This window comes from Tamandua tetradactyla, chromosome 2, assembly GCF_023851605.1.
Source record: "Tamandua tetradactyla isolate mTamTet1 chromosome 2, mTamTet1.pri, whole genome shotgun sequence".
In the NCBI taxonomy this organism is placed as follows: domain Eukaryota; kingdom Metazoa; phylum Chordata; class Mammalia; order Pilosa; family Myrmecophagidae; genus Tamandua; species Tamandua tetradactyla.
In genome coordinates this window covers 118,995,750-119,021,067 of record NC_135328.1, presented here as the reverse complement: position 1 = coordinate 119,021,067, position 25,318 = coordinate 118,995,750, and the positions used below count along the sequence as shown (strand labels likewise).

The following is a 25,318-nucleotide window of genomic DNA, read 5'->3' as shown; positions in this document are numbered from 1 at the left end:
TCATGTGGCTTGATTGGTGAATGCTGGAGTGGTGAAAATAACTTAAGAGATGATGCTCCTTAAACATTTCCCTTAGTGACAACAGAATAGAGTGAACATAGAGACCCATTAGCTCTGCTTTCCAAATATTGCGTGGAGTTCAAAGCAACTCATTCACAGACACAAGATATTTTTTATAATTTCCTTAAAAATTTATGGAAAAACTTCTATTTTATACTGTATTTCCATTTATTTTAAAGGTTTTTCTCTCCTAAATTATCACCTGAATTTACTACTCTAGGCAGCTGTACCATTTTTATTTGTCCTGTGGCTTTGAGTACCCCAGGACATTATCTTCACCCGCAGTTGTACATACCACAGTTTAAATAGCATAGATCAACATACATAGTCACAACTAAATCTGATTTTGGAGGTCCTTTGATTTTAGTTCCCCTGCTTTCAAATATGGATCCTGTGCTTTTTTGAATTAGGAGAATTAAACCCAGGATATCTCTACTAGCAAGGAGAGGAGCTTTGGCTTGGCTTCATATTATATCATAGATCAGTCCTATTTCTTACTGGAAGGATCCTTGAATAGGAAACATGGTTTAATCCCTACTTAAATGTGGCTTGAGAGGAGATGGCATGTCATTTTCTTGCCAACATCATACCATCCTATTTCACTTTTCCATAATTAGCTCTTGCTCTGTCTCAAGTGGCACAAATGTGAGGGTATACTTCTGGAAACTAAAAAGTTGATTTTACACAATTAATCTTCCTTTACATATGCACTTAGAGCTAAAGACTGTTAGCAGCAGCTCTTGAGCCTGTGGTATTAATTTATTTTCCTTTCCTTTCAGATTCATATCTTGATTACAGTTTATATTTCTGTTCTAGTTGTTTTCTAAAAACTAAATTAAAAACAGGTACTCATCCTTCTTTTTACTTTATTACAGTGGTCTCTCCTCTTTGGTAACAGTGTGATAGCACTTGGTTAGGCTCTGGTGATTTGTGTATGTGTGTATTATTAAACGATCAGCACACTTAATGAAGCTGTTTTTCATGCCCATTTCTATTCATTCTTTTGGTGGCTCTTCAAAGTCCTCTGGATCAAATACAAACTTCTAATTTGAGTCACTTATTTCCTACTAGACAGTTGATACCTATTCCCTCCACATTGTGTATAACTGACCTTGAGGCTCTTGATTTTTCTGTTTTTATATCAAAATTATTTTGAATATAAAGTACCATCACTGTATGGTTCCTGATAGGGAAAATCATACCTCAAAGCTTTCCCTTTCTAGGAAGCATTGCCTAGTTTAAACTACCTTATTTTTGCAATCTATGAGAAGTCTGTTATCTTCACTTTCCACTTGGTTTTCTCTATTTAGATGCTTTTGGATTATAAAATAACTTGAAATTTTCATGTAAACATATATGGCCATAAAACAAAACTCTTTCTTGATCCTGCTTATCAGATTCGTTCCTCCCTTGTCTCTGGATAGCCAGTGACTTTTCCTAGGGTAATGACATCATCAAGTGTGCTATTATTACTTTCATTCTTTGCTCTAGTCTAGAAGAAAATGGGCCTATGCTTATCCCATTTTCTTCTCTCTTTGAAAGTTTACTTCATTCTTCCTTAGATGGTCTTTGTTACAGGTACCATTGTTTAAGGCCCCCATATGATCCAGTTCTTCAGCTTCTGCTTGGTATTTTAAGAAAACTCCTTTTATTGCTTTCTCTTTCCTCTTCTAAAATCTGGAATGTTTTAGCCTCTGCTATTTATTTCTTTTCTGTCTTCTACCTAGAACATTTGTAGGTATTCAGTTGTTTAAGAATGAAAATACACTAAGGCCATGTTTCTTTAAAACTGGGGATATCTGGATTTGAATTTCAGAAGTTTGAGAATTGTTGCATTACAATAAATGCTGTCATTTGGCCAGTTTAATTATAAAAATATACACTTGGGCACTGAAATTGTGGCAATATATGGTTATAATATCATTCAGGTGATCTGAATATGCTTCTATAACCTTTTTAAAAGAACGTCACTAAAAAAAAAAAAGAACGTCACTAAAATGACTACACAGCATTTAAAAATTATAGAAAAACTATTGATTCTTGATAAAACTTGAACATACTCCCACCCTCACCCCCAAGCTGTGAACCCTAGTTTGAGAATCATTTTTCTGTGAATTTACTGTTTGTAAGCAAGGCAACAAAAGGAAAATGATAGGTGAAATCAAGTCACCCATGTAGGTACCCCTCAGCTGTCTTGGTGAAAGATCTGGGAACCTGTAAAATATTTTTAAAATGAAGCTTTTATTTTGGAATAAATATCATGTTTTCCTTGTCTCATGCCATCAAGAATGTTTTCAGGGGTGAGATGTGCACTACCTCGTATTTTTGAATCACTTTAGATGAATGGTTTTCAAATCAGGGTGATTTTTGTCCCTCAAGGAACATTTGCCAATGTCTCATGACAAATTTGGTTGTCATGACTTAGGGGAGGATGCTACTGGCATCTAGTTGATAAAGGGCAGGGATTCTGCTAAACTTCCTATAATGTGCATGAGTCAGTCACCACCAGAACAAGTGTGACCAAAAATGTCAGTAGTCCTACTTAGTTCACTCTGTTTAGAATACTTTCAAGATTGTTCAGAATCAACTATCACTTAACCTCCTAACTCTTTGTCCTTCAGAAGAGGAATATAGAAATATTGGATTACTTAATGCATCTAACAGCATTAATGTGGAGCAGGCAATGAAAAGGGAATGGAACCTTTGGGTTTTGAGTGCTCTTCTGTCTTGTTTAGTACGTCTTAACAGATTTTCCCCTTAATGACATATATTATGTTTCCTACTTTATGTTAGGAGCTTTGGCTAATAGAAAAGGTGTTCTCAGAAGTCACCACTTACCCCCTTTTAGCTGATTATTTTGATGTTTATCTTCATGATTCTAGAAAGCAGGCTTTTATTGCTTTTTTTTTTAACTTATTTTGAAATACTTTCAAACTTACAGGACAGTTAAAAAATAATACAAACGTCATACAAAGAATTCCAGTATACCCCTACTCTCCAGGTGCTCAGATCCACCAGTTTTAACATTTTACCACATTTCCTATATCCTTTTATTTGTCTATTATTCCTTCACTCCTATTTTCTCTGCTGTCAAGTCTGTTTATCAGTCCATTTTCTGAACGCTTGAGTGTAAGTTCTATACCTCATGTTCCTTGAACACTTAATACTGCCAAGTACATTTACTTAGAACAAGGATGTTCGTGTATGTAACCACCATAAGGGCAGTTATCAAGTTCGAGAAATTAAACATTGATATAAAGCTTATGGTTCATATTCCAGTTTTTTCATATGTTCCAATAATGTTCTTTTGAGTCTTTTCTCCGTTGATCCCACCCAAGAACATGTATTGCTTTTAATCATCACTGTATTGACTCTTTGGTTGCTTTTTCTTTTTTGTGTGTAAATTGTGGGAACATATAAAACAAATTTTCCCATCTCAGCCACTCCCGAGCTTAAAACTATTCAGTGGAATTAATCACGTTCATTGTGGTACTCTCGTCACTTTCTATTACTAAAACTTTCCCATCTCTCCAAACAGAAACCCTACATCCATTATACATTTATTCCCACTTCTCCTTCCCTGTACCCCTGGCAACCTGTACTCTAATGTCTGTTTTTGTATGCCTATGTATTCTCTGATATTCTTTTATTTATTGTGGGGCTTAAATTTAACATCTTGAACCTGTAGTAACCTTGTTTGCTTGATAACAACTTCCATAGCATATACAAACTATGTTCCTACCCTTCTGTCTCCTCTCCTTTACACAGTTCTTGTCAAACATTACATGTTTACATGTTGAATCCAAACTTTTTTATTTGTTTGTTTTTTGGCTTTAAAAAAAGGAATTTTTAAGTTGCAAGTTTATAGTTCTAAGGCTGTGAAAATGTCCAAATTAAGGCATCCAGTGAAAGATAACCTTAACTCCAAAGAAAGGGTGCATGAAGTTTGGGGTTTCTCTCTCAGCTGCAAGGGCATATGGCGGTGTCTCCTAGCTTTCTCTCCTCGTTTCATAAGGCTTCCTTTTGCATCTGCAAAGGCTATGAGACTCTGTCAACATTAAAACTTTTTCCATAATGGTTCCCTCTTTTGTTTATTTTATTTTTTATTGATATATATTTACATCCCGTGTAATCATCCAAAGTGCACAGTGGTTCATAGTATCATCATATAGCTATGCGTTTATCATTACAGTTGACTTTTTCCTCTTTTTTGTTAAAAGTAACATATATACAAAACAAATTTCAAAGCACATTGCAACAATTAGTTGTAGAACAAATTTCAGAGTTGGTGTGGGTTATAGTTCTACAGTTTTAGGTTTTTACTTCTAGCTGCTCTAAGATACTTGCGACTGAAAGAAATATCAGTATAATGATTCAGCAATCATACTCATTTGTTAAACCCTACCTTCTCTGTATAACTCCACCATCGTTTTTGATCTTCCATTCTTTAGGAGTGTCTAGGCTGTGCCTATTCTAACTTTTTCGTGTTGGAAGAAGCTGTCGATAATATGGACTGGGGGATGAAACTAGTTGATGTTCTGGAGAGGCTGGCCCCTCTGCATTTCAGGACTTAACTGGTCAGGGACTCATCTGGAGGTTGTAGGTTTCTGGAAAGTTACACTAGTGCATAGAACCTCTGTAGAATCTTATATAATGCCCTAGGTCTTCTTTAGGATTGGCAGGAATGGTTTTGGTTGGGCAAACCCACTGATTTTTTATTACATTTTTATGCATTGCAGTTTAGATTTTATAGGAATTAAAAAGTGGAGTTATAAATTAAAAATACAGTAGAACTGACATTTATGTTTTCTGATGTCATTGCCCACACTGGAAGTCTTTTGTTAATATGGCTTTGATGTATTCTCTGTTGTTCTTTCTTTTCCACTTGCATCTCTTGTAGGGGCTGGCCTGATGGTGACAGAGTCCTTCACTTTGGTTTATTTAGGAGGGTCTTAATCTTCATTTTTGAAAGACAGTTTTACCAAATATAGAATTCTTAGTTGGCAATTTTTTGCTTTCAGCACTTTAAATATGTCTTTCCATTGACTCCTTCCCTCCATGGTTTCCAGCGAGCAACTGGCATTTGACCTTATTGAGGCTTCTTTTTATGTTTCACATTGCTTCTCTCTTGTGGCTTTCAGAATTCTATCTTTGATAGTTTGGTTATAATATGGCATGTTGTGGGTCTATTTGGGTTTATTTTGTTTGGAGTTCAGTGATGTTGCTGTTGCTTGATTCTCTCCCTCCTTTCCCAAATTTAGGCAGTATCTATTCACTCCCTTTCCCCCATATAGTTATCATGTAAAATATTATTCATAGCTGCACGTTTTCAGGTATTTTGTACATGAACATTTATACCCCAAACACATGTACCCAAACATATGTACTTTTAATTCTGCCTTAGTTATCTAAATATCTGCCCATCGTCTAAATCTCCTTAAGGCTTTAGACACAATAGTCATCCTGTCTGTTTCATCTCCTTAAATGTGAGTGTCCTAAATTGCTCCAATCTGGCTTTTGTGCCTAGTGTGCAACTTCATCCTCAGATCTTCCTTCATGAGCAGCTTGGGGTTTCTACTTTTCTCCTTTATTTTGATTGGGCATCTTTATCTTCTTAAGAAGAGGGTATGAGTGATAAATTTTTTGGCAGTGGAAGTCCAAAAATGTCTTTACTTATATCCTTCCACTTGGTTATCAGTACATTTGGGCACCTTTCAGAATTTGAATGCAGTTTTCTTTGATATGTCTGTCACTCTGATATGTTGCTATTAAGAACCAACAGTATGATTCTTGAGCTTTCATATGTTACTTTTTAGATTTTCTGTTTGTTTCCTGTGTTTAGAACTTTGGAGGTGATGTGCCTTGTTGATGACTCAGGGGTCCTTTAATATTTTCTGATATTCATTTCTGGGGTACTTTCCTGAATTATTTTAATTCTTATAAATTTTTTTGTATGCCCCTTGTGGAGCATCTGTTATTTGGATGTTGAACCTCTTAGGCTGGTTGTCTTGTTTTCTTACCCTTTGTCACTATTTTCCATCTCTGTCTCCTTCAACTTCATCTTCCATGTCTATTGAGTTTTTCTTTTCTGTTATGATGTTTTTAATTTTAACCTTTTTTCCTGGAAGTTTTTTTTTTTTAAGTGAAAGTATTCTGTTTTTGTTTCATTTGCACTATTTTATCTCTTTGAGTTTATTATTATTTTAAAAAATATTTTTATGGAGAAAATATCCACACATACAGTCCAACCATATTATACAATCAATGGCTCACAGTATCATCACATAATTGTGTGTTCCTCACCATGATCAGTTTTGGAACATTCGCATCAATCCAGAAAAAGAAATGAAAAAAAAAAAAAAAAGAACATTCCATATCCCTTTCCCCTCCCTCTCATTGACCTACAGTATTTCAGTCCACCCAGTTTTTACCCTTTATCCCTTGTATTATTTATTTATTTTTTTGATTTTTTTTTTTAAACTCATCTTTCCATACCCTGGATAAAAGGGGCATCAGGCACAAAGTTTTCACAATCATACAGTCACCTTGTAAAAGCTATGTGGTTATACAGTTTTCTTTAAGAGTCAGGGATACTGGAACACAGTTCAATGGTTTCAGGTACTTCTAGCCACTCCAATACAGCATAAACTAAACTAAAAAGAGGTATCTATATAATGTGTAAGAATAACCTGTAAGGTAACCTCTCGGCTTTGTTTGAAATTTCTCTGCCTCTGAGACTTTATTTCTGAGTGTTCTTTTGTATAACAAGTTTTCTTTCTTTTGGTTTTTTTTTTTTTTTTTTAAATTTCATTTCCCTACGTAGTGTCTTTTCTTAAACTTGGCTTTTTCAATTTGTTTCCTTTAGTTTCTGTCTTTCATATTAGGAAATTATTTCAGATATCTAATAAACCTTTGTGGTCTCTCTGAAGGTGTGGGACTAAAAAGCTGATTTTTCTCTTGGAAAGAGCATTTTCCCTAAAGAGAATTGTCTAATCTCCTGTCCTAACATTGGCAGCATTTACTTAATGCCATCCTTTCCAGTATGGTTTCACAGTCTTTAGTGTAGCTGATATCCTGGGAGGATGGAGGGGCAATTATCCTGCTTTGTAATAGGGCAGAGCTCTAGGGATCTGAGGGTTCAATCTTCCTTGTTTTAGCCCCCTTTTATCCTCACTTCAAGAAGCAAGTGTTAATTCAGGTTGTTTTTTGGCTTTCTCCACTGCTGGCATTGGGTCTGTTGAGAAACTACTACTTGTCTTACTTTTTCCAAGTTTCCCTGATTTTGTTATTGTTATTTCCATACCTATGTTTCCTCTTTTGGGCTTAGCCTTTATTTAAAAAAGCAAAAAACAGTTATTTTAATAGTATTTCAGGAGTGAATTAAATATGGTTGCATGTGTTCAATTGACTATCTTTACCCAGAGGTCAGCCACTCTAAATTCTTTGTTGCCCTTCTTCTACACTTTGTTACCCTCAGCTTTCTCTTTTCTCTTGCATTTATGAAGCAAAAGATGATCCTATTCAGAGAGAAAAGAGTAAAATTGTAGTACTGTGAAAGCAAGAGATTTGACCTGCCTTAGCAATCAGATTGAAGTTCACAACTCTTATCCTCCCAGAAACTACTTTTTTTTGAGGCAGTTTCTTAATGCAGTTTTATAAATTGGTGAGAATATATTTGCCTTGTCATTGTCATATGTGCATATTTTTCTCTGTCCTGTTAGATTACAATTCTTCAGGAAAATGATCTTATTTTTCAAGTGCTTAATAGTACAACCAACTCCACTCAAAAGTTATGAATAATTTATTTCCAAGCCAAAAGGAACACTATACCCAGTAAGCATTATAATCCACAAAATAAAGAATTATGTTAATTTTTTTCTCACAACCAATGTAGTCATGCTTTACATTAGTTTGAGAGCTTGGCGATGAAGTTAAAAAGTGATTTATTGTGAAGATTGTCAGAAATATTTTGAATCATTATTTCTCTGATTTAAGCCAAGTTTTCTCCATAGCTAATTGCCTTTGCTCTGAGTACTTTTAAAGTTATGTACTGTTGAGCCCTATTTAAGGCTTTAATTTGAAAATTGAAGTTTTTTAAAAAAAACTTTCATTACCTTAGGTCAGTGGTTTAGTGTGATCTGTGATCCCTGGTGATCTCCAGGAAAGTTTCAGGGGGTGTGTGTGGTGAAAACTGTTTCTATGATAATATTATGATATTACTTGCCTTTTAGACTCTCCATCTCCTATTACTATATGGTGGAGTTTTCCAGAGCCTACATAATAGTAATAATGTCATCTCTCTGATGGTTGATGTCCTTTTCACCAATATTTTTTTGAGAACTCCTGCCCAGTTGAATAAAACCCAATTTACTAACTTCTCTAATACTATACAAGATTATGGTTTTCTATCCAGTTTTTATCATGCAGTAGTTCTGCTGTACTCTGTTTGTCAAATAAATTTTAAAATTTGCTAGTGAGAGATCTGATTACTAGAACTTTAGGGGACCTTAAAATCACCTAATCTAATCTTTCATCTTAAAATGAGGAAGCCAAGGTCCACAGTGAGAGGCTTGCATCTAGATCTGTGGAGTGTTTTTATTTTTAAATTTAGTGAAGCAACTTGATACCAGATGTCATGGTCAGGTTCATATGTCAACTTGGCCAAGTGGTGGTACCTGTTTGTCTGGTTGGGCAAGTGCTGGCCTGTCTGTTGCAATGAGGACATTTCATAGAATTAAATCATGATCACATCAGCTGCATCCACAGTTGATTCCTTTTGTAATCAGCGAGGGAAGTATCTTCTGCAATGAGTAATGCTTAATCTAATCACTGGAAGCCTTTTAAGGAGGATTTAGAAGAAACAGGCTCTCTTCCTGCTTTGGCCGGTGAGCCTCTTCTGTGGCGTTTGTCTAGACCTTCCATTGAAATCATCGGCTTCACAGCCTGTCCTGTGAAATTGGACTCTTCGTTCCCATAGTTATGTGAGACACTTTTATAAATTTTATATTTGCAAGTGTTCCCTGTTCATTCTGTTTTTCTAGAGAGCCCTAACTAATACAACTTGGTACCAGGAGTGGTTCTTAAGAAACAGAGTCTTAAAAATGGGATTTTATGAATGGTTTTCTACTCTGACTGGACTCATAGGCACTAAGGACTCTGATTCCCATAATCAGAATGACACTCCCAATCCGTGGAGTGAGTTGGCAAAAGAGATAGTCAAAATATCAACACTCAGTTCTCCTAATGCTACACTTGTATGAAGCCAGGCTCTGGGGGATAGTGTTTTTGACACCTTTACAGAGTTTTGTGGAATTAAGAGGTATAGAGATGTTGGCTGGCTGTTGTTAGATACACTGGATACATTAAGGAGTGAAAGGAATGTGTTTAAGCCTTCAAACGAGAAGCTTAAGTGCTGTCTGACAGATGTAGAAGTTTCTGTGAGTATCCTTAAGGAAAATCTTATTTCCTATAGCCATAGACTTGAGATCTCTGAAAATCAGACTCAGAATCTTACTGTTAGAGTAGCACCTTTACAATGTGAACTGAAATCTCAATGTTGCATGGTGTCCTCTGTTAAAGTGAGGGCATTGATTGGAAAGGAGTGGGACCCTGAAAAATGGGATGGTGACATATGGATTGATAATGATGTCGGGGGTGAGATTGAAACCCTAGGTCATGCTGAGTCTTCTCCATATAACCCTGTAATAGTCTGCCCCAAGGACATAGCCATTCCACCTCCAGCCTGCCTTGAGGAATTGGCCACCCAACCTCTTCCTGAAGGGATTAGCCCTAGAGTGATTAATCCTGTTTCACCAGATGAAACTGCAAATGAATGCCCTGAAGCAAATGGCTTGGAAGATACACCCCCACCACCCCTCATTTCTTCCAGACCTATAACTAGACTAAAGTCCCAACAGGCCCCTAGAGGTGAGGTACAAAGTATCACACATGAGGAGGTATGTTATACTCCAAAAGAATTGTGTGAGTTTCCCAATTTATATAGACAGAAATCAGGGGAATATGTGTGGCAATGGATTTTAAGGGTGTGGGATAATGATGGGAGGAATATAAGGCTGGATCAGGCTGAATTTATTGATATGGGCCCACTCAACAGAGAGTCTGCATTCTGTGTTATAGGTCGAGGGGTTAGAAAATGCATTAATAGTTTGTTTGGATGGTTGGTTGAAACATGGATCAAAAGGTGGCCAACATTACCTGAGGTTGAAATGCCAGAACTGCCCGAGTATAATGTAGATGAGGAGATCCAGAGGCTTAAAGAGATTGGAATGGTAGAGTGGATTTATCATGCAAAGCCTGCTCTTACACCCCAGGAATGTCCGGAGGATGCACCTTTTACCAGAACAGTGAGAAATAAATTTGTGAGACTAGCACCATCATCCCTGAAGAGCTCTGTAGTTACGCTTCTCTGTAGGTCAGCTATACTGTGGGAAATGCTGTCACTGAGCTGGAATTCTTAAACACAATGGGGATGACCAGTTCTTGAGTTGGCAGAAGCCAGGTGGCAGCACTTAATTGCCAAAGACAGGGGAAACATGGCTATTATAATAGACAGTAAATTCAAAGCAGGAGTCAAAATTATATAACTTTCAGAGATTTGTGGCATTGGCTAGTAAATCATGGGGTACCTAGAAATACAACTGAAGGGCAGTCTACTAAATTCTTGTTTGAGCTGCATACGCAAAAGAGTTCTAGGTTGGGCAGGCCATGGTGGCTCAGCAGGCAAGAATGCTTGCCTGCCATGCCAGAGGACCCGGGTTTGATTCCCGGTGCCTGCCCATGTGAAAAAAAAGTAATAATAATAATAATAAAAAAATAAAAAAAACAGAGTTCTAGGTAAAGTGAACAGAAGTCTAACCTGAATTACAAAAACACAGAGTCACAGCCCCTTAATCAATTTCCAGACTTGAGACAGTTTACAGACCCAGAACCCCTTGAATGAAGGAGAGGCCAGGTCCCTTTGGGGGAGGACCCTGTTACACTGCCACAAATTTATACTTTTAATTTTCCTCCAAGCCTTCCCCTAGGAGACCAAAGGCCTCTTACCAGGGTAACTGTGCATTGGGGAAAAGGAAATTATCAGATATTTCGGGGATTATTAAGACACTGGTTCAGAAGTAACATTAATTCCAGGGGACCCAAAACGTCACTCTTGCCCACCAGTCAGAGTGGGAACTTATGGAAACCAGGTGATCAATGGAGTTTTAGCTCAGGTCTGTCTCACAATGGGTCCAGTGGGCCCCCGGACCTATTCTGTAGTTATTTCCTCAGTTTCAGAAAGTATAATTGGACTAGACATACTGAGCAACTGGCAGAATCCCCACACTGGCTCTCTAACTTGTGCAGTGAGGGCTATTATGATAGGAAAGGTCAAGTGGAAGCCACTAGAACTGCCCTTACCTAGCAAAATAGTAAATCAGAAGCAATACTGCATTCCTAGAGGGATTGCAGAGATTACTGCCACTCTTAAGGGCTTGAAGGATGCAGGAGTGGTGATTTCCACCGCATCCCCATTGAACTCTCCTGTTTGGCCTGTGCAGAAAACAATGGGTCTTGGAGGATGACAGTGGATTATCGTAGCTCAGCCAGATGGTAACTCCAATTGCAGCTGCTATTCCAGATGTGGTATCATTGTTTGAGCAAATCAGTACGTCCCCTCGTACCTGGTATGCAGCTATTGATCTGGCAAGTGCTTTTTTCTCAATAGCTGTTAGTAAGGACCACCAGAAACAGTTTGTTTTCAGCTGGCAAGGTCAACCATATACCTTCCACTGTCCTGCTTCAGGATTATATCAACTCTTCAGCTGTATGTCATAATCTTGTCTGCAGAGACCTTGATTGTTTTCCTCTCCCACAAGATATCACACTGGTCCATTATATTGATGCTATCATGTTGATTGGACCTAGTGAGCAAGAAGTAGCAATTACTCTAGACTTACTGGTAAGGCATTTGCATGTCAGAGGATGGGAGATAAGTCCAGCAAAAATACAGGGGCCTTCCACCTCAGTGAAATTTCTAGGTGTCCACTGATGTGGGGCATGTCTAGATATCCCTTCTAAGGTGAGGGATAAGTTGCTGCATCTGGCCCCTCCTACAACCAAAAAAGAGGCACAGCGTCTAGTTGGTCTCTTTGGATTTTGGTGACAACATATTCTTCATTTGGGTGTGCTACTCTGGCCCATTTATTGAGTGACCAGAAAAACTGCTAATTTCTGTGGGGACCTGCCCAAGAGGTGGCTCTATGACAGGTCCAGGCTGCTGTACAAGCTGCTCTGCCACTTTGGCCATATGATCCAGCAGATCCAATGGTGCTGGAAGTGTCAGTGGCAAATAGAGATGCTGTTTGGAGCCTTTGGCAGGCCCTTATAGGAGAATCACAACACAGACCCTTAGGATTTGCTGCACATCTGCTGCAGATAACTACTGTCCTTTTGAGAAACAGCTTTTGGCCTGCTACTGGGCCTTAGTAGAGACTGTAAATTAACCATGGGCCTCCAAGTTACCATGAGACCTGAGTTGCCTATCATGAGCTGGGTGTTGTCTGACCCACCAAGCCATAAAGTTGAGTGTGCACAGCAGCACTCTATTGTAAAATGGAAATGATATATACAAGATAGGGCCAGAGCAGGTCCTGAAGGCACAAGTAACTTGCATGAAGAAGTGGCCCAAATGCCCATGGTCTCCGCTTCTGCCACATTACCTTCTCTTTCCCAGATCAGAGCTATGGCCTCTTGGGGAGTTCTTTACAGTGAGTTGACTGAGGAAGAGAAAACTCGGGCCTGGTTTACAGATGGTTCAGCACGATATGCAGGTACCACCCGAAAGTGAACAGTTGCAGCACTACAACCCCTTTCTAGGGTGTCCTTGAAGGACAGTGGTGAGGAGAAATCCTCCCAGTGGGAGAGCTTTGAGCAGTGCACTTGGTTATTCATTTTGCTTGGAAGGAGAACTGGCCAGAGGTGCATATGTATACTGACTCATGGGCTGTTGGTAATGGTTTGGCTGGATAATCAGGGACTTGGGAAGACCATAATTGGAAAATTGGTGACAAAGAGGTCTGGGGAAGAAGTATGTGGATAGACCTTTCTGAGTGGGCTAAAAACATGAACATATTTGTGTCCCATGTGAATGCAGAGGGTGACTTCAGCAGAGGAAGATTTTAATAATCAAGTGGATAAGATGACCTGTTCTGTGGGTACAAGTCAGCTTCTTTCCCCAGCAACTCCTGTCATTGCCCAATGGGCTCATGAACAAAGTGGTCATGATGGTAGGGGATGGAGGTTATGGATGGGCTCAGCAACATGGAGTTCCACTCACCAAGGCAGTGCTACATCCTCTGCCGAGTGCTCAATCTGCCAGCAGCAGAGACCCACACCCAGCCCCTGATATGGCACCATTCCCCAAGGTGACCAGCCAGCTACCTGGTGGCAGGTTGATTACCTGAGACCACTCCCTTCATGGTAGGGGCAGTGATTTGTTCTAACTGGAATAGACACATGCTCTGGATATGGCTTTGCTTTCCCTGCATGCAATTCTTGTGCCAAAACTACCATCTGTGGGCTTATAGAATGCCTTATCCATTGTCATGGTATTCCACACTTGCTTCTGATCAAGGAACACACTTCACAGCTAATGAAGTGTGGGAATGGGCATATGCTCATGGAATTCTCTGGTCTTACTGTGTTCCCCATCATCCAGAAGTAGCTGGATTGATAGAATGGTGGAATGGCCTTTTGAAAACTCAATTACAGTGCCAACTAGGTGGCAATACCTTGAAGGGTTGGGGTAATGTTCTCCAGGAAGCTGTATATGCTCTGAATCAGTGTCCGCTGTATGGTGCTGTTTCTCCCATAGCCAGGATCCATGGGTCCAGGACCTGAGGGGTGGAAGTGGGAGTGGTACCACTCATTGTTACCCCTAGTGATCCACTAGAAAAGTTTTTGCTTCCTGTCCCTGCGACCCTGACCTCTGCTGGTCTGCAGGTTTTAGTTCCAAAAGAGGGAGTGCTTTCACCAGGAGAAACAATAATGATTCCATTGAACTGGAATCTAAGACTGCCACCTGGTCACTTTGGGTTACTTATGCCACTGGATCAACAAGCCGAGAAGGGGATTACATTATTGTCTGGGGTGACTGACCCTGACTATCGGGCAGATAGGACTGTAACTACACAATGGAGGTAAAGAAGAGTTTCCTTGAAATATAGGAGATCCCCTAGGGCGTCTTTTAGTACTACCATGCCCTGTGATTCAAATCAATGGAGAACTGCAACAACCCAATCCAGGCAGGACTACCAGTGGCTCTGAAACTTCAGGAATGAAGGTTTGGGTCACCCCACCAGGCAAAGAACCATGGCCAGGTGAAGCGCTTGCTGAGGGTAAAGTGAACATGGAATGGGTAGTGGAAGAAGGTAGTGAGAAATACAAGCTACACCACGTCATCAGTTACAGAAACGAGGACTGTAATGCTGTTTTGTTCCTGTTATACTATTTAAGTTGTAAAATATCAAGTTTAAGAATGAATATTACCCAAGGACTTACACCCTATTCTGGAGAGATTTAGTGTGTTTCCAGTTATGTGTAGGAAAGTTGAGTATTGTTAGGTGAAAGAGAAAATGTGTGTTTTATTTTTTATTTAGAAATTAAGTATGGTTTAAGGTGATATGTATAGCTGCCAAGTTGACGGGGGTGGACTGTCATGGCCAGCCAGGTTCATGGCCAAGTGGTGGTAACTGGTTGGGCAAGTGCTGGCTTGTCTTGTTGCAATGAGGACATTTCATAGAATTAAATCATGATCACGTCAGCTGCATTTGCAGCTGATTCCATTTGTAATCAGCCAAGGGGTGTGTCTTCTTTAATGAATGATGCTTGATATAATCACTGGAAGCCTTTTAAGGAGGATTCAAAAGAGACAGGCTCTCTTCCTGCTTCGGCTGCTGCGCCTCTCCTGTGGAGTTCGTCCAGACACTCCATCAGTATCATCACCTTCACAGCCTGCCCTGCGGATTTTGGACCCTGCATTCCCAGGGTTACATGAGACACTTTTATAAATTTTACGTTTGGGATTGTTTCCTGTTGGTTCTGTTTCTCTAGAGAACCCTAACTAATACACCAGATATACTCTAAGTATATGATAGATTATTATTGCCATTTTCATACTTTTTGGACACTATGACCCTTGTTACACTCTTAAAATTACACTTTTAAAGATTAGTGTTTGTGTGTGTTATGCGTATCACATATTGGTAGCTATTGTATGAGAATTTAAAACTGAGAAGTGTAAAAAGTATTAATGCATTTTAAAACGATAATAAGTCCATTGCATGTTAACATAAATAACATTTTTTATGAAAATTTATTTTCCAAAACAAAAAATAACAGTGAGAAAAGTAGGGTGGGTCTCCAGTTTTGCAAACCTTTTTAATGTCTGGCATAATAAAGGATGGCCGAATTCTTATCTCTGCTTTGGCACTCACTCTGTTGTCCTTTATTTTCGTTGAGTATGTGAAGTAAATCTGCCTTCCCTAAGTATGTAGTTGGAAAATGGACTATTTATATAGCCTTTTTGAAGAATTGTGATTTTTCTTTTGATAATTACAAATATTCTTCTTTGATACCACGCCAAAACTTTCTTAATGGTTAATTGCAGTGTAGAATCAAACACAGTTGATGAGCTTTCTTTGTGTTACATCAGAATCCATTGGTTTATCTGGAACTTTGAGTTGATCATTTATGCATTCCTGATTTTGTAACATCATAAGATTGACAATTTGAAAAATATTGGTGTTCTGTAAATTAGACAGAACTTACAGATGTTGACATACTTCATTGTACAGTGTTAGTGCATTTGTTAAAATCACACCATTATCGATTATTGGGAAACTCACCTTCACAATGGCAGATACGTTTTCAAAAATTTTAATTTTCCCTTGAAAGCTCTAATTTTATTATTGGCAACAAATGCCATCAGTTTTTCTTGATACAAGCTCAGGTAATTCATTATTTTAGTTTGTTAGCTGCTGAAATGCAACTCATCAGAGATGGATTGGCTTTTAATAAAAGGCGATTTATTTCATTAGTTCTTCAGAGGAAAGGCAGCTAACTTTCAACTGAGGTTTTTTCTTACGTGGGAAAGCACAGGGTAATCTCAGCTGGCCTTCTGTCCAGGCCTCTGGGTTCCAACAACGTTCCCCAGGGTGATTCCTTTCTGCATTTCCAAAGACCTGGGCTGAGCTGCGAGTGCTGAGATGAGGTATGCTGAGCTGCTTGAGCTGTGCTACGTTGAACTCTCTCATTTAAAACCAGCCAATTAAATCAAACATCATTCATTGCAGCAGGCACGCCTTGTAGCCGACTGCAGACGTAATGAGCAACAGATGAGGTTCAAGTACCATTGGCTCATGCCCACAGCAACAGAACTAGGCACCTTCACCTGGCCACATTGACACCTGAACCTAACTACCACATTCATTTTCAAGAAAATGTCTCATTCCGAAGTCTGAATAGCTATAGTTTATTTCACACTGGTATTGGCCCTGAGGTGCAATAATTTTCACTGCTTCATCAAGGACATTCTTAAGTGAAATTGAAATTTCTATTTGTTTAAGTTACTGCAAGTGTATGGCAATGAAGAATACACTTTTGGTTAATTTGGTGCCACTGACTAGACTAATGGTGAAGCCACAGCAGTTTTACCCTTTTTTTATTGCTTTTTATTTCTTCTCTCCACTGCTTTTAAACCATTATTGCAAATGTCAACACATTGAAAGAGGCAAATAAGGTTTTGGTATTATAATTAAAATAAATTTTAATCTTGCAGACTCCTGTGTTCCCAGACTACTCTGAGAGTAGCTGGGTTACTAGTATATATATTATTATGCTTTATTGTAGTATATTGATATATGTTTCTCATTTATCTGGTTTGATATCTGAAACTTAAAAAAAATATTATTTAACTTATGTTTAGCTAGGAAGGCTGGGTAAAGTTCTGAAAACAGTTTCCTCACATGTTCTGTAAGATTTGACCGTCAGTATTTAAACTGCTTACATGAGATAGCAGTAGTTCCCAACCTTACCTGCATGTTGGAATCACCTGGAGTGCTTTGACAATACTGCATAGGTCCCACCCCTAGACTTAACTGGTTTGGAGATCTGCTTGCACATTGGCATTTAAAGAGCACTCCCAGGTGATTCTGTATATAACCAAGGTTAAGAACCAAGGCTACTGGAACACAGTTCAGCAGTTTCAGGTACTTCCTTCTAGCCACTCCAATACACCATTTATAGGGAATGAACACTATTTTAATCAGTTGTTTACTTAAGTGTTTTCTATTGTAATTAAAATATAATTTTCAAAAATGTTTTTGACCCTGTTCTTGGAACTAAAAGAGATTAGGTTTTTAGAAAAAATGTTTTTATTGCAATATCTTCACACACGTACAGTCCATCCAAACTGTAGAATCAGTGGCTCATAATAACATCATATAGTTGTGTATTTATCATCATGATCAGGTTTAGAACATTTGCATCACTCCAGAAAAAGAAAAAACTTACATATCCTATGCCCCTTACCGCTCATTGATCACTAGTATTTTCATCTGCCCAATTTTTTTTTTAACCTTTTATCCCCTTTCTATTATTGATTTGTTTTAAGTCCTTATTTTTTTCTCATCAATTCATACCCTGGGTAAAAGGAGCATCAGACATAAGGTTTTCACAATCACATGGTCACATTGTAAAAGCTATATAGTTACACAGTCGTCTTCAAGAATCAAGGCTACTGGAACACAGTTCAACAGTTTCAGGTATTTCCCTCTAGCCATTTGGATACACCATAAACTAAAAAGGGATATCTGTATAATGCATAAAAGTAATCTCTAGGATAACCTCTTGACTCTGAAATCTCTCAGCCACTGGAACTTATTTTGTCTTATTTCTGTCTTCCCCTTTTTGGTCAAGAAGGCTTTTTCAATCCCATGATGCAGAGTCCCAGTTCATCCAGGGAGTCTTGTCCCACCTTGCCAGGGAGATTTACACCCCTGGGAGTCAGGTACTATGTAAGGGTGGGAGGGCAGTGAATTCACCTGCCAAAGTAGCCTAGAGAGAGAGAGAGAGAGAAAGAAAGAGAGAGAGGCCACATCTGTGTAACAGGTTCTCTGGGGGTGACTCTTAGGCATAATTATAAATAGGCTTGGCTTCTCTTTTGCAGGAATAAGTTTCAGAGTGGCAAGTCCCAAGACCGAGGGCTTGGCCTATTGAATTGGTTGTCTCCACTGTTAGTGAGGCTATCAGGAATTCTTTAGATAGGAAAGTTTAGTATTTCCTCATTTCTTCCCAGTCACCCAAGGGGACTTTCAAATATCTTTTTATTCTGTGCCCAGTTACTCTGGGGGATATCGGGGCATCACACTAACCTGGGAAAACCAAGATCTCATTCTCCATTCAAGATTACATGTAATTATGGTGTTCAAATAAATTGACCATACAAGTTGAATTAGATAATGCGCTATCCAAAATACAAATTTTGCATTAAATAAACATCTCTCCCTTTGGTCTCACACAGAAGTTGAGGTTGTAAAATATGGACCATATCATCATCTACCCTGTATTCTGATTTGCCTTAGTCTTCATCAAATCAGCTTCATTCATATCTCTAGTCCAATTCTGATCACTTTTTTAACTTTTTAAACAGGTACTGTGTGGGGTAATGCTGATTTTCATAGCTTCATAGCTCTAATTCTGAGTCTCATGTATCACATAAATACCTGAAGTTTTAGGGTACAGTCAGGTTCTACACATATAGCTCAGTAAAGGAATTAGGTTTTGATACCAAGTGGTTTAAAAACAATTTACAAAATAGCAGTTAGTTTTATAGAAAAAGTTTGTTTGGAGGAAATTTACTGGTGATTTTTTTATTTCAACAAGGTTGGTAAGTGTTTGGAATATTGTGGCCTGTATTGGGTTACGTGCAAATTTTTATTTTATTTTTTTATTTAGAAATTTTATTTCTAAAACATTTAATTTATGGTATTCTTAGTAATTTACTCACTGTGTAAAAGGTATATTGTTTATTGAGTAAAAAGAATATAACCATTTCTTAGAAAATGAATTTTAGAGTAATGCGAACACACTTTACAGGTGTTCCTTTTTTTGTTCATATTTTTTCTTGGAATTAAAAGTTGAATATAAATATGGTACTTAGAAGATTTTTCTTTTTGTTTCTTTTAGAATTAAAGTTGGGAGAACTGCTTCACGATAAGTTGTAAGTATTTGTATCCTTCAAAATAGTGTAATAGTTTTTCAGTACATTTTTCTCATCTGCATTAGTGCTCCTTATAGTCTGTTGTTTTATGTTTCAAAACTAAAATAAAAAACAAGTCTATTTTTAACCTTGTTGAGCTATTTTAGGGGCAGCTAATTCTAGTTGTTATATTAAATGGCTGTACCTAGTGAAACTCTGACTTCTGATCTTTTTCTTGAGGGTATATGTAAAGATGTTGAATTTCTTGAAGAAAAGGTACCAGTTGTATGTCGTGATTGATTGATGAGAGAGTAGGTATCTAAATGCCTGTTTGCAAGTAAATTGAGAATACCTGGAAAGGTAAAATAAGGTTGATGATATTTTGCTCGCATAGATTATCCTCAGTTGCGTATATGATCAGGAATGTGAAATTCGTATTTGTAAGTGGATACAATTGGACTTTTGTGGAGAAAGAGACACTTATAGAGCTTGAAATTCAGTTCTTCTCAAACCTTAGTGTATATCACAATCACCTTAGAGGGTGTTTTAAAACACAGATTGCTGGGCTCCACCAGAATTCCTTTTTTATTAGTTCTGGTTTGGGGCCTCCAGATTTTGCATTTCTAACAAGTTTCCAGTTGATATTGATGTTGCCGATCCAGGGACCACTATAAATCATCATTTTTATGAGGCAGTCTATTATGAAAAAGATACAGTGAGACCAAAGCACAGGTTAATACCCAAAAGTGGTTCCTGGCTGTTGAGTAAGACTTGAGAGAGACAGCTAGATGGACCTCTAGCCCCCTTAACTTCCCAAGATTTTGGGCTCTGAGCCCAGGGAACATAATTGCCAGTAGCTCCCCTGGATCACCTGTTGTATCCTTCCTGATCCATATCTCCTTTAGCCTGTTTTGTCTTTTCTTCCTAGCATGTATACTCTTCTACCAGTATTTCTACAAGTATTCCTATTCTTTACATTCTGGCACTTGTAATTTTCCTGCTTTTTTTTTTTTTTTTTTTGCATGGGCAGGCACCGGGAATCGAACCCGAATCTCCAGCAGGCAAAATCTCTGCCTGCTGAGCCACTTTGTCCCACCCCCATCCTTTTAATAGTAGCCATTCTAGTGATGTGAAATTGTATCTCATTGTGGTTTTGATTTGCATTTCCCTCATGGCTAATGATGTTGAATAGCTTTACATGTGCTTTTTGACCATTTGTATATTCTTTTTGGAGAAAGTCTTTTGCCCACTTTTTAAGTAGTTTGTCTCTTTGTTGTGGGGGTTAAGGATTTCTTTTTATATTCTGGATATTAAACTCATGTCAAATATGTGGTTTCCAAGTATTTTTTCCAATTGAGTAGGTTGTCTTTTCACTTTCATGATGAAGTCCTTTGAGACACGAATATTTTTAATTTTGATGAGGTCCCATTTATCTATCCTTTTCTTTTGTAGCTTGTACTTTGGATATAAAGTCTAAAAAACCGTTGCCTAACACAAGATGCTAAAGATGTTTCTTTATGTTTTCTTCTAGGAGCTTTATAGTCCTGGTATTATACTTAGGTCTCTGATCCATTTTGAATTAATTATTGTGTATGTTGTATATGCGTATCCAGTTCTCTGGCACCATTTGTTGAAGTGCCTGTTCTTTCCTAATTGAGTGGATTTGGCAGACTTATTAAAAATCATTTGCGATAAATGTGAGGGTCTATTTCTGAACTCCTTTCATTGGTATATGTATTTATCCTTCTGCTGGTACCATGCTGTTTGACCACTGTAACTTTGTAATAAGTTTTAAAGTCTGGAAATGTGAATCTTCCAACTTCCTTATTTTCAAGATGTTTTTGGCTGTTTGAGGTCTCTGTTCAGTACTATATGTTTGAAACTGTGATAGAATCATCTCCCTAGGTGATGTGATTTAGTCAAGAGTGGTTATTAAACTGGATTAGGTGATGACGTGTCTCTGCCCATTTGGATGGTCTTGATTGGTTTACTGGAGCCCTATAAAAGAGGAAAAATTTTGGAGAATGAAAGAGATTCCGAGAGAGCAGAGAAGAACTACATAGCTGCAAGAAGCAGAGTTCACCAGCCAGCGACCTTTGGAGATGAAGAAGGAAGATGCCTCCCGGGGAGCTTCATGAAACAGAAAGCCAGGAGAGAAAGCTAGTGAATGACGCCGTGTTTGCCATGTGCCCTTCCATCTGAGAGAGAAACCCTGAACTTCATCGGCCTTCCTGAACCAAGGTATCTTTCCCTAGATGCCTCAGATTGGACATTTCTATAGACTTGTTTTAATTGGGACATTTTCTCGGCCTTAGAACTGTAAACTAGCAACTTATTGAATTTCCCTTTTTAAAAGCTGTTCTGTTTCTGGTATATTGCATTCCGGCAGCTAGCAAACTAGAACAAATGGGGAAATGGAAGACATTTAACTGATTCAAGCCTCTTTGTACTTAAGTACGTACAAATAATTTTCTAGGATAGAAGCCTGGAAATCAAATGACTGGCCCAAGTGTTTTCTTTTCTTACTGGATTCAGCAGATTTTCCTCAAAAAAAAAAAAAATGTATTTTTACATTCCCACCAACAGTGTATGAAAATATACTAGATATTTTAAAAAAAAAATTTCCCCTTGCTCATCACACACACACACACAAAAAAAAGTATCAGATTGTTTTGCATTACCTGATTACATTTGAATTTGGGTAGCTTTTCTCTTTTTAAGAGTTCATTAAATCCATGTCTTTGATTACTTGTCTTCTTTTTTTTTCTTTATTAGAAAAGATGTAGTTTTACAGAACAATCATGCATAAAATGCAGGATTCCCATATGGTACCTTATTATGAATACCTTACATTAGTGTGGAACATTTGTTACAATTGGTGATAGCACATTTTTATAACTGTACTACTAACTGTAATCTTTGGTTTAATTTAGGATTTGCTGTGTGTAGTGTATGGAGTTCGATGGATTTTTTTAAAACATTTTTTTATTTTGAAATATAACATATATACAAAAATGATAAATTTCAAAGTACATTTTAACAAGTAGTTTTCTTTAACATTTTTTATTGTGAAATATGTTTTTATACACACACACAAACACTAAATTTCAAACATTTTAAGAAGTAGGTATAGAATGGATTTCAAATTTTAGTAGGGGTTACAATTCCATCATTTCAAATTTTTGCTTCTAGCTCTACAAGACACAGGATACTAAAAGACCTATCAGTATACTGATTCAGCAATCATATTTACTTGTTAAATCCTATCTTCTCTGTTATAACTCCTCCTCCTTTGATCCTTTTCCCAATCTTTAGGATTGTTTGGACTATGCCCCTTCTAACTCTTTCATGTTGGAAAGGAGTGTCAACAATATGAGATAGAGGGATGGAACTTGTTAATGTTCTTGGAGAGGCCGGCTCCCCTGGGTTTCAGGACTTACATGGCCTAGGAATCATCTGGAGATTATAGATTTCTGGTTAACAAGTAGCTGTAGAACAAATTTCAAAATATGTATGAGTTACAGTTCCACCATTTCAGGTGTTTCCTTCTAGCTGCTCTTAAGACACTGGAGACTAAAAAGAAATATCAGTATAATTATTCAGTAGTCATTTTCATTTGTGAAATCCTATCTTCTCTGATACAGTTCCTCCTTCTTTGATCCTCCCAATCTTGAAGGATATTTGAGCAATGCCCATTCTAACATTTTATGTTGAAAAGGGGTGTCAACATTATCAGGCAGGGAAATGCAAGTGGTTGATGCTATTGGAGAGATGGTAATTCTGGGTTTCAGGCCTATGAACCATCTGGAGGTTATTGGTTTCTGAAAAATAAACTTAGTGATTGAAACTTTTGTAGAGTCTCAGATAGAGCCTTTGGTATTCTTTAGGGTTTACAGAGATACTGTTGGTGCTTGGCACACCATGACAATTAGTAGTAACCAACTGAAGCTTCCATGAGAGTAGCCTCTGAAACAGCCTCTCTCAATTCTGTTTGAGAATTCTACCACTGAACTACCCTTTCACACACCCCCTGCCCCTATTCTATTTGAAATCAGTTATTCACTGATACCTTATTATGTTAAATTTCTTTTCCCCCTTTTGTTCAGGTAGGCATTGTTGCTCCCACAGAGCCAGGGCCAGGTTCTTCCCTGGGAGTCATGTCCGACATTGCAAGGGAAACTTACATTCCTGGACATCGTCCCTCACATAGCGGGGAGGGTAATGATTTTTCTTTAAAGAGAGGTAAAAAATTACCTCTCTCTCTCTCTTTAGGCCTCTAAAGAAGAGAGGTTTATTTGGTCCTCTAAAGAGAGAGAGGCCACATCTAAGCAACAAAAGAAGTTCTCCGGAAGTAATTCTTAGCCATTATTATAGGTAGGCTAAGTTTGTCTGTACAGATAAAGGTTTGTAAGAGCAAGCCTCAACATCTAGGGCTTGGCCTGTTAATATGGGAGTCCCTAATGCTTGAGAGTGTATCAGGAATTTCCCAGGTGGACAAATTTAATAGTTGCATATTTTTTCTCTGGTCCCTCAAAGGACTTTGCTAATACCTTTAAATTATCTGCCCAACATGTTCTGGAATGAATCAGAGTATTACATTAAGCTATATAGAATTGCAAGATCTTATTCCGAATTCTATGCTCCATGTGTTTAGGTTATTTAGGTTTAATTGAACTGGCTAAACAGGTTAAGTTAGACTGTGTGTTACAGAAAATTTAGGTTTGGGACCAAATAAACCTGTCTTCCTTAGGTCTCATATAGTAGGTGAAGTTTTGAAATACAGACAGTATCATCTTTTACCCTATATTCTGATTTACCATAGTCCCAACCAGATCAGCTTCAATCTTATCTCTAATTGAAACGTGATCTCTTTTTCAATTTCTTTAACAATTATTGTATGTTGGCTGGTTATGCTAACTTTCAGAGCTGCAGAACTCCAGTTCTGGGAGTCTTAGGTGTCACAGAGGTACCCAAAGTTACAGGAAAATACCAGGTTATACACATACAGCCCAGCATCTGAGAATTTAGAAATAACACTTAAAGCTCAGGAATAAATGTGACTATTGTACGAGTTTACAGTCTAGGCCCCAATTTTCTTAAAATATTTTCTAAAAGAGACCATATAGTACTTGTCCTTTGGTTTCTGGCTTATTTTGCACAATATACTGACCTTATAGTTGATTCATGACTCATTGCATGCCTCATGTATTGTTTCTTTGAGAAAATCAGTAAAATTGATGGGCGACTAGCAAGACTGACAAAGAAAAGAAGAGAGAGGATGCGAATAAAGAAAATCAGAAATGACAAAGGGTACATTATGAGGAACTGAAGAAATGAAATCATAAGAGGATACTATGAACAACTATATGCCAACAAACTAGACAAGTTAGATGAAATGTGCAAATTCCTAGAAACACACAAACGTGCTACACTGACGCAGGAAGAAATTGAAGATCTCAACAAACCAATCACAAGTAAAAAGAGATTCAGACAGTCATCAAAAATCTTTCTACAAAGAAAAATCCAGGGCCAGATGGCTTCACGGGAATTTTATCAAGTATTCCAAAAAGAAGCAACAACAATCCTGCTCAAACTTTTCAAAAAAATTGGGGAAAAAGGAAGTCTACCTAACTCATTTTATGAAGCTAATATCATTTTAACACCAAAACCTGGTAAAGATACTATAAGAAAGGAAAACTACAGGCCAATCATCCTAATGAACGTAGATGCAAAAATTCTCAAACTGTTAGCAAATCAAATCCAACAACACATTAAAAGAATTATATACCATCAAAATTACATCAACATCACTTTGAATGTTTGGAAAAGCTAGTTACCAAATTCACTTGGAAGGGAAAGAGACCTCAAATAGCTGAAAGTAGCCCCAAAAAGAAAAGTGGGAGGATTAACACTTCCTGATTTCAAATCTTATAAAGCCACAGTGGTCAAAATAGCATGGTATTGGCACAGTGATAGAAGTAATGAACAATGGAATCAAAT

The 25,318-nt window shown here is 37.8% G+C and overlaps 1 protein-coding gene across 4 annotated transcripts in view; it reads left to right on the top strand.

Moving 5' to 3' along the window:
• Positions 1-25,318, top strand: part of NAA35 (N-alpha-acetyltransferase 35, NatC auxiliary subunit) — a 153,285-nt gene that overhangs the window by 28,862 nt on the left and 99,105 nt on the right. For all 4 annotated transcript variants that reach the window (XM_077148627.1, XM_077148624.1, XM_077148625.1 and 1 more), the window contains exon 3: positions 19,306-19,339. In XM_077148627.1, the coding sequence (XP_077004742.1) occupies positions 19,306-19,339 (34 nt within the window). The remainder of the gene's footprint in view (positions 1-19,305; positions 19,340-25,318) is intronic.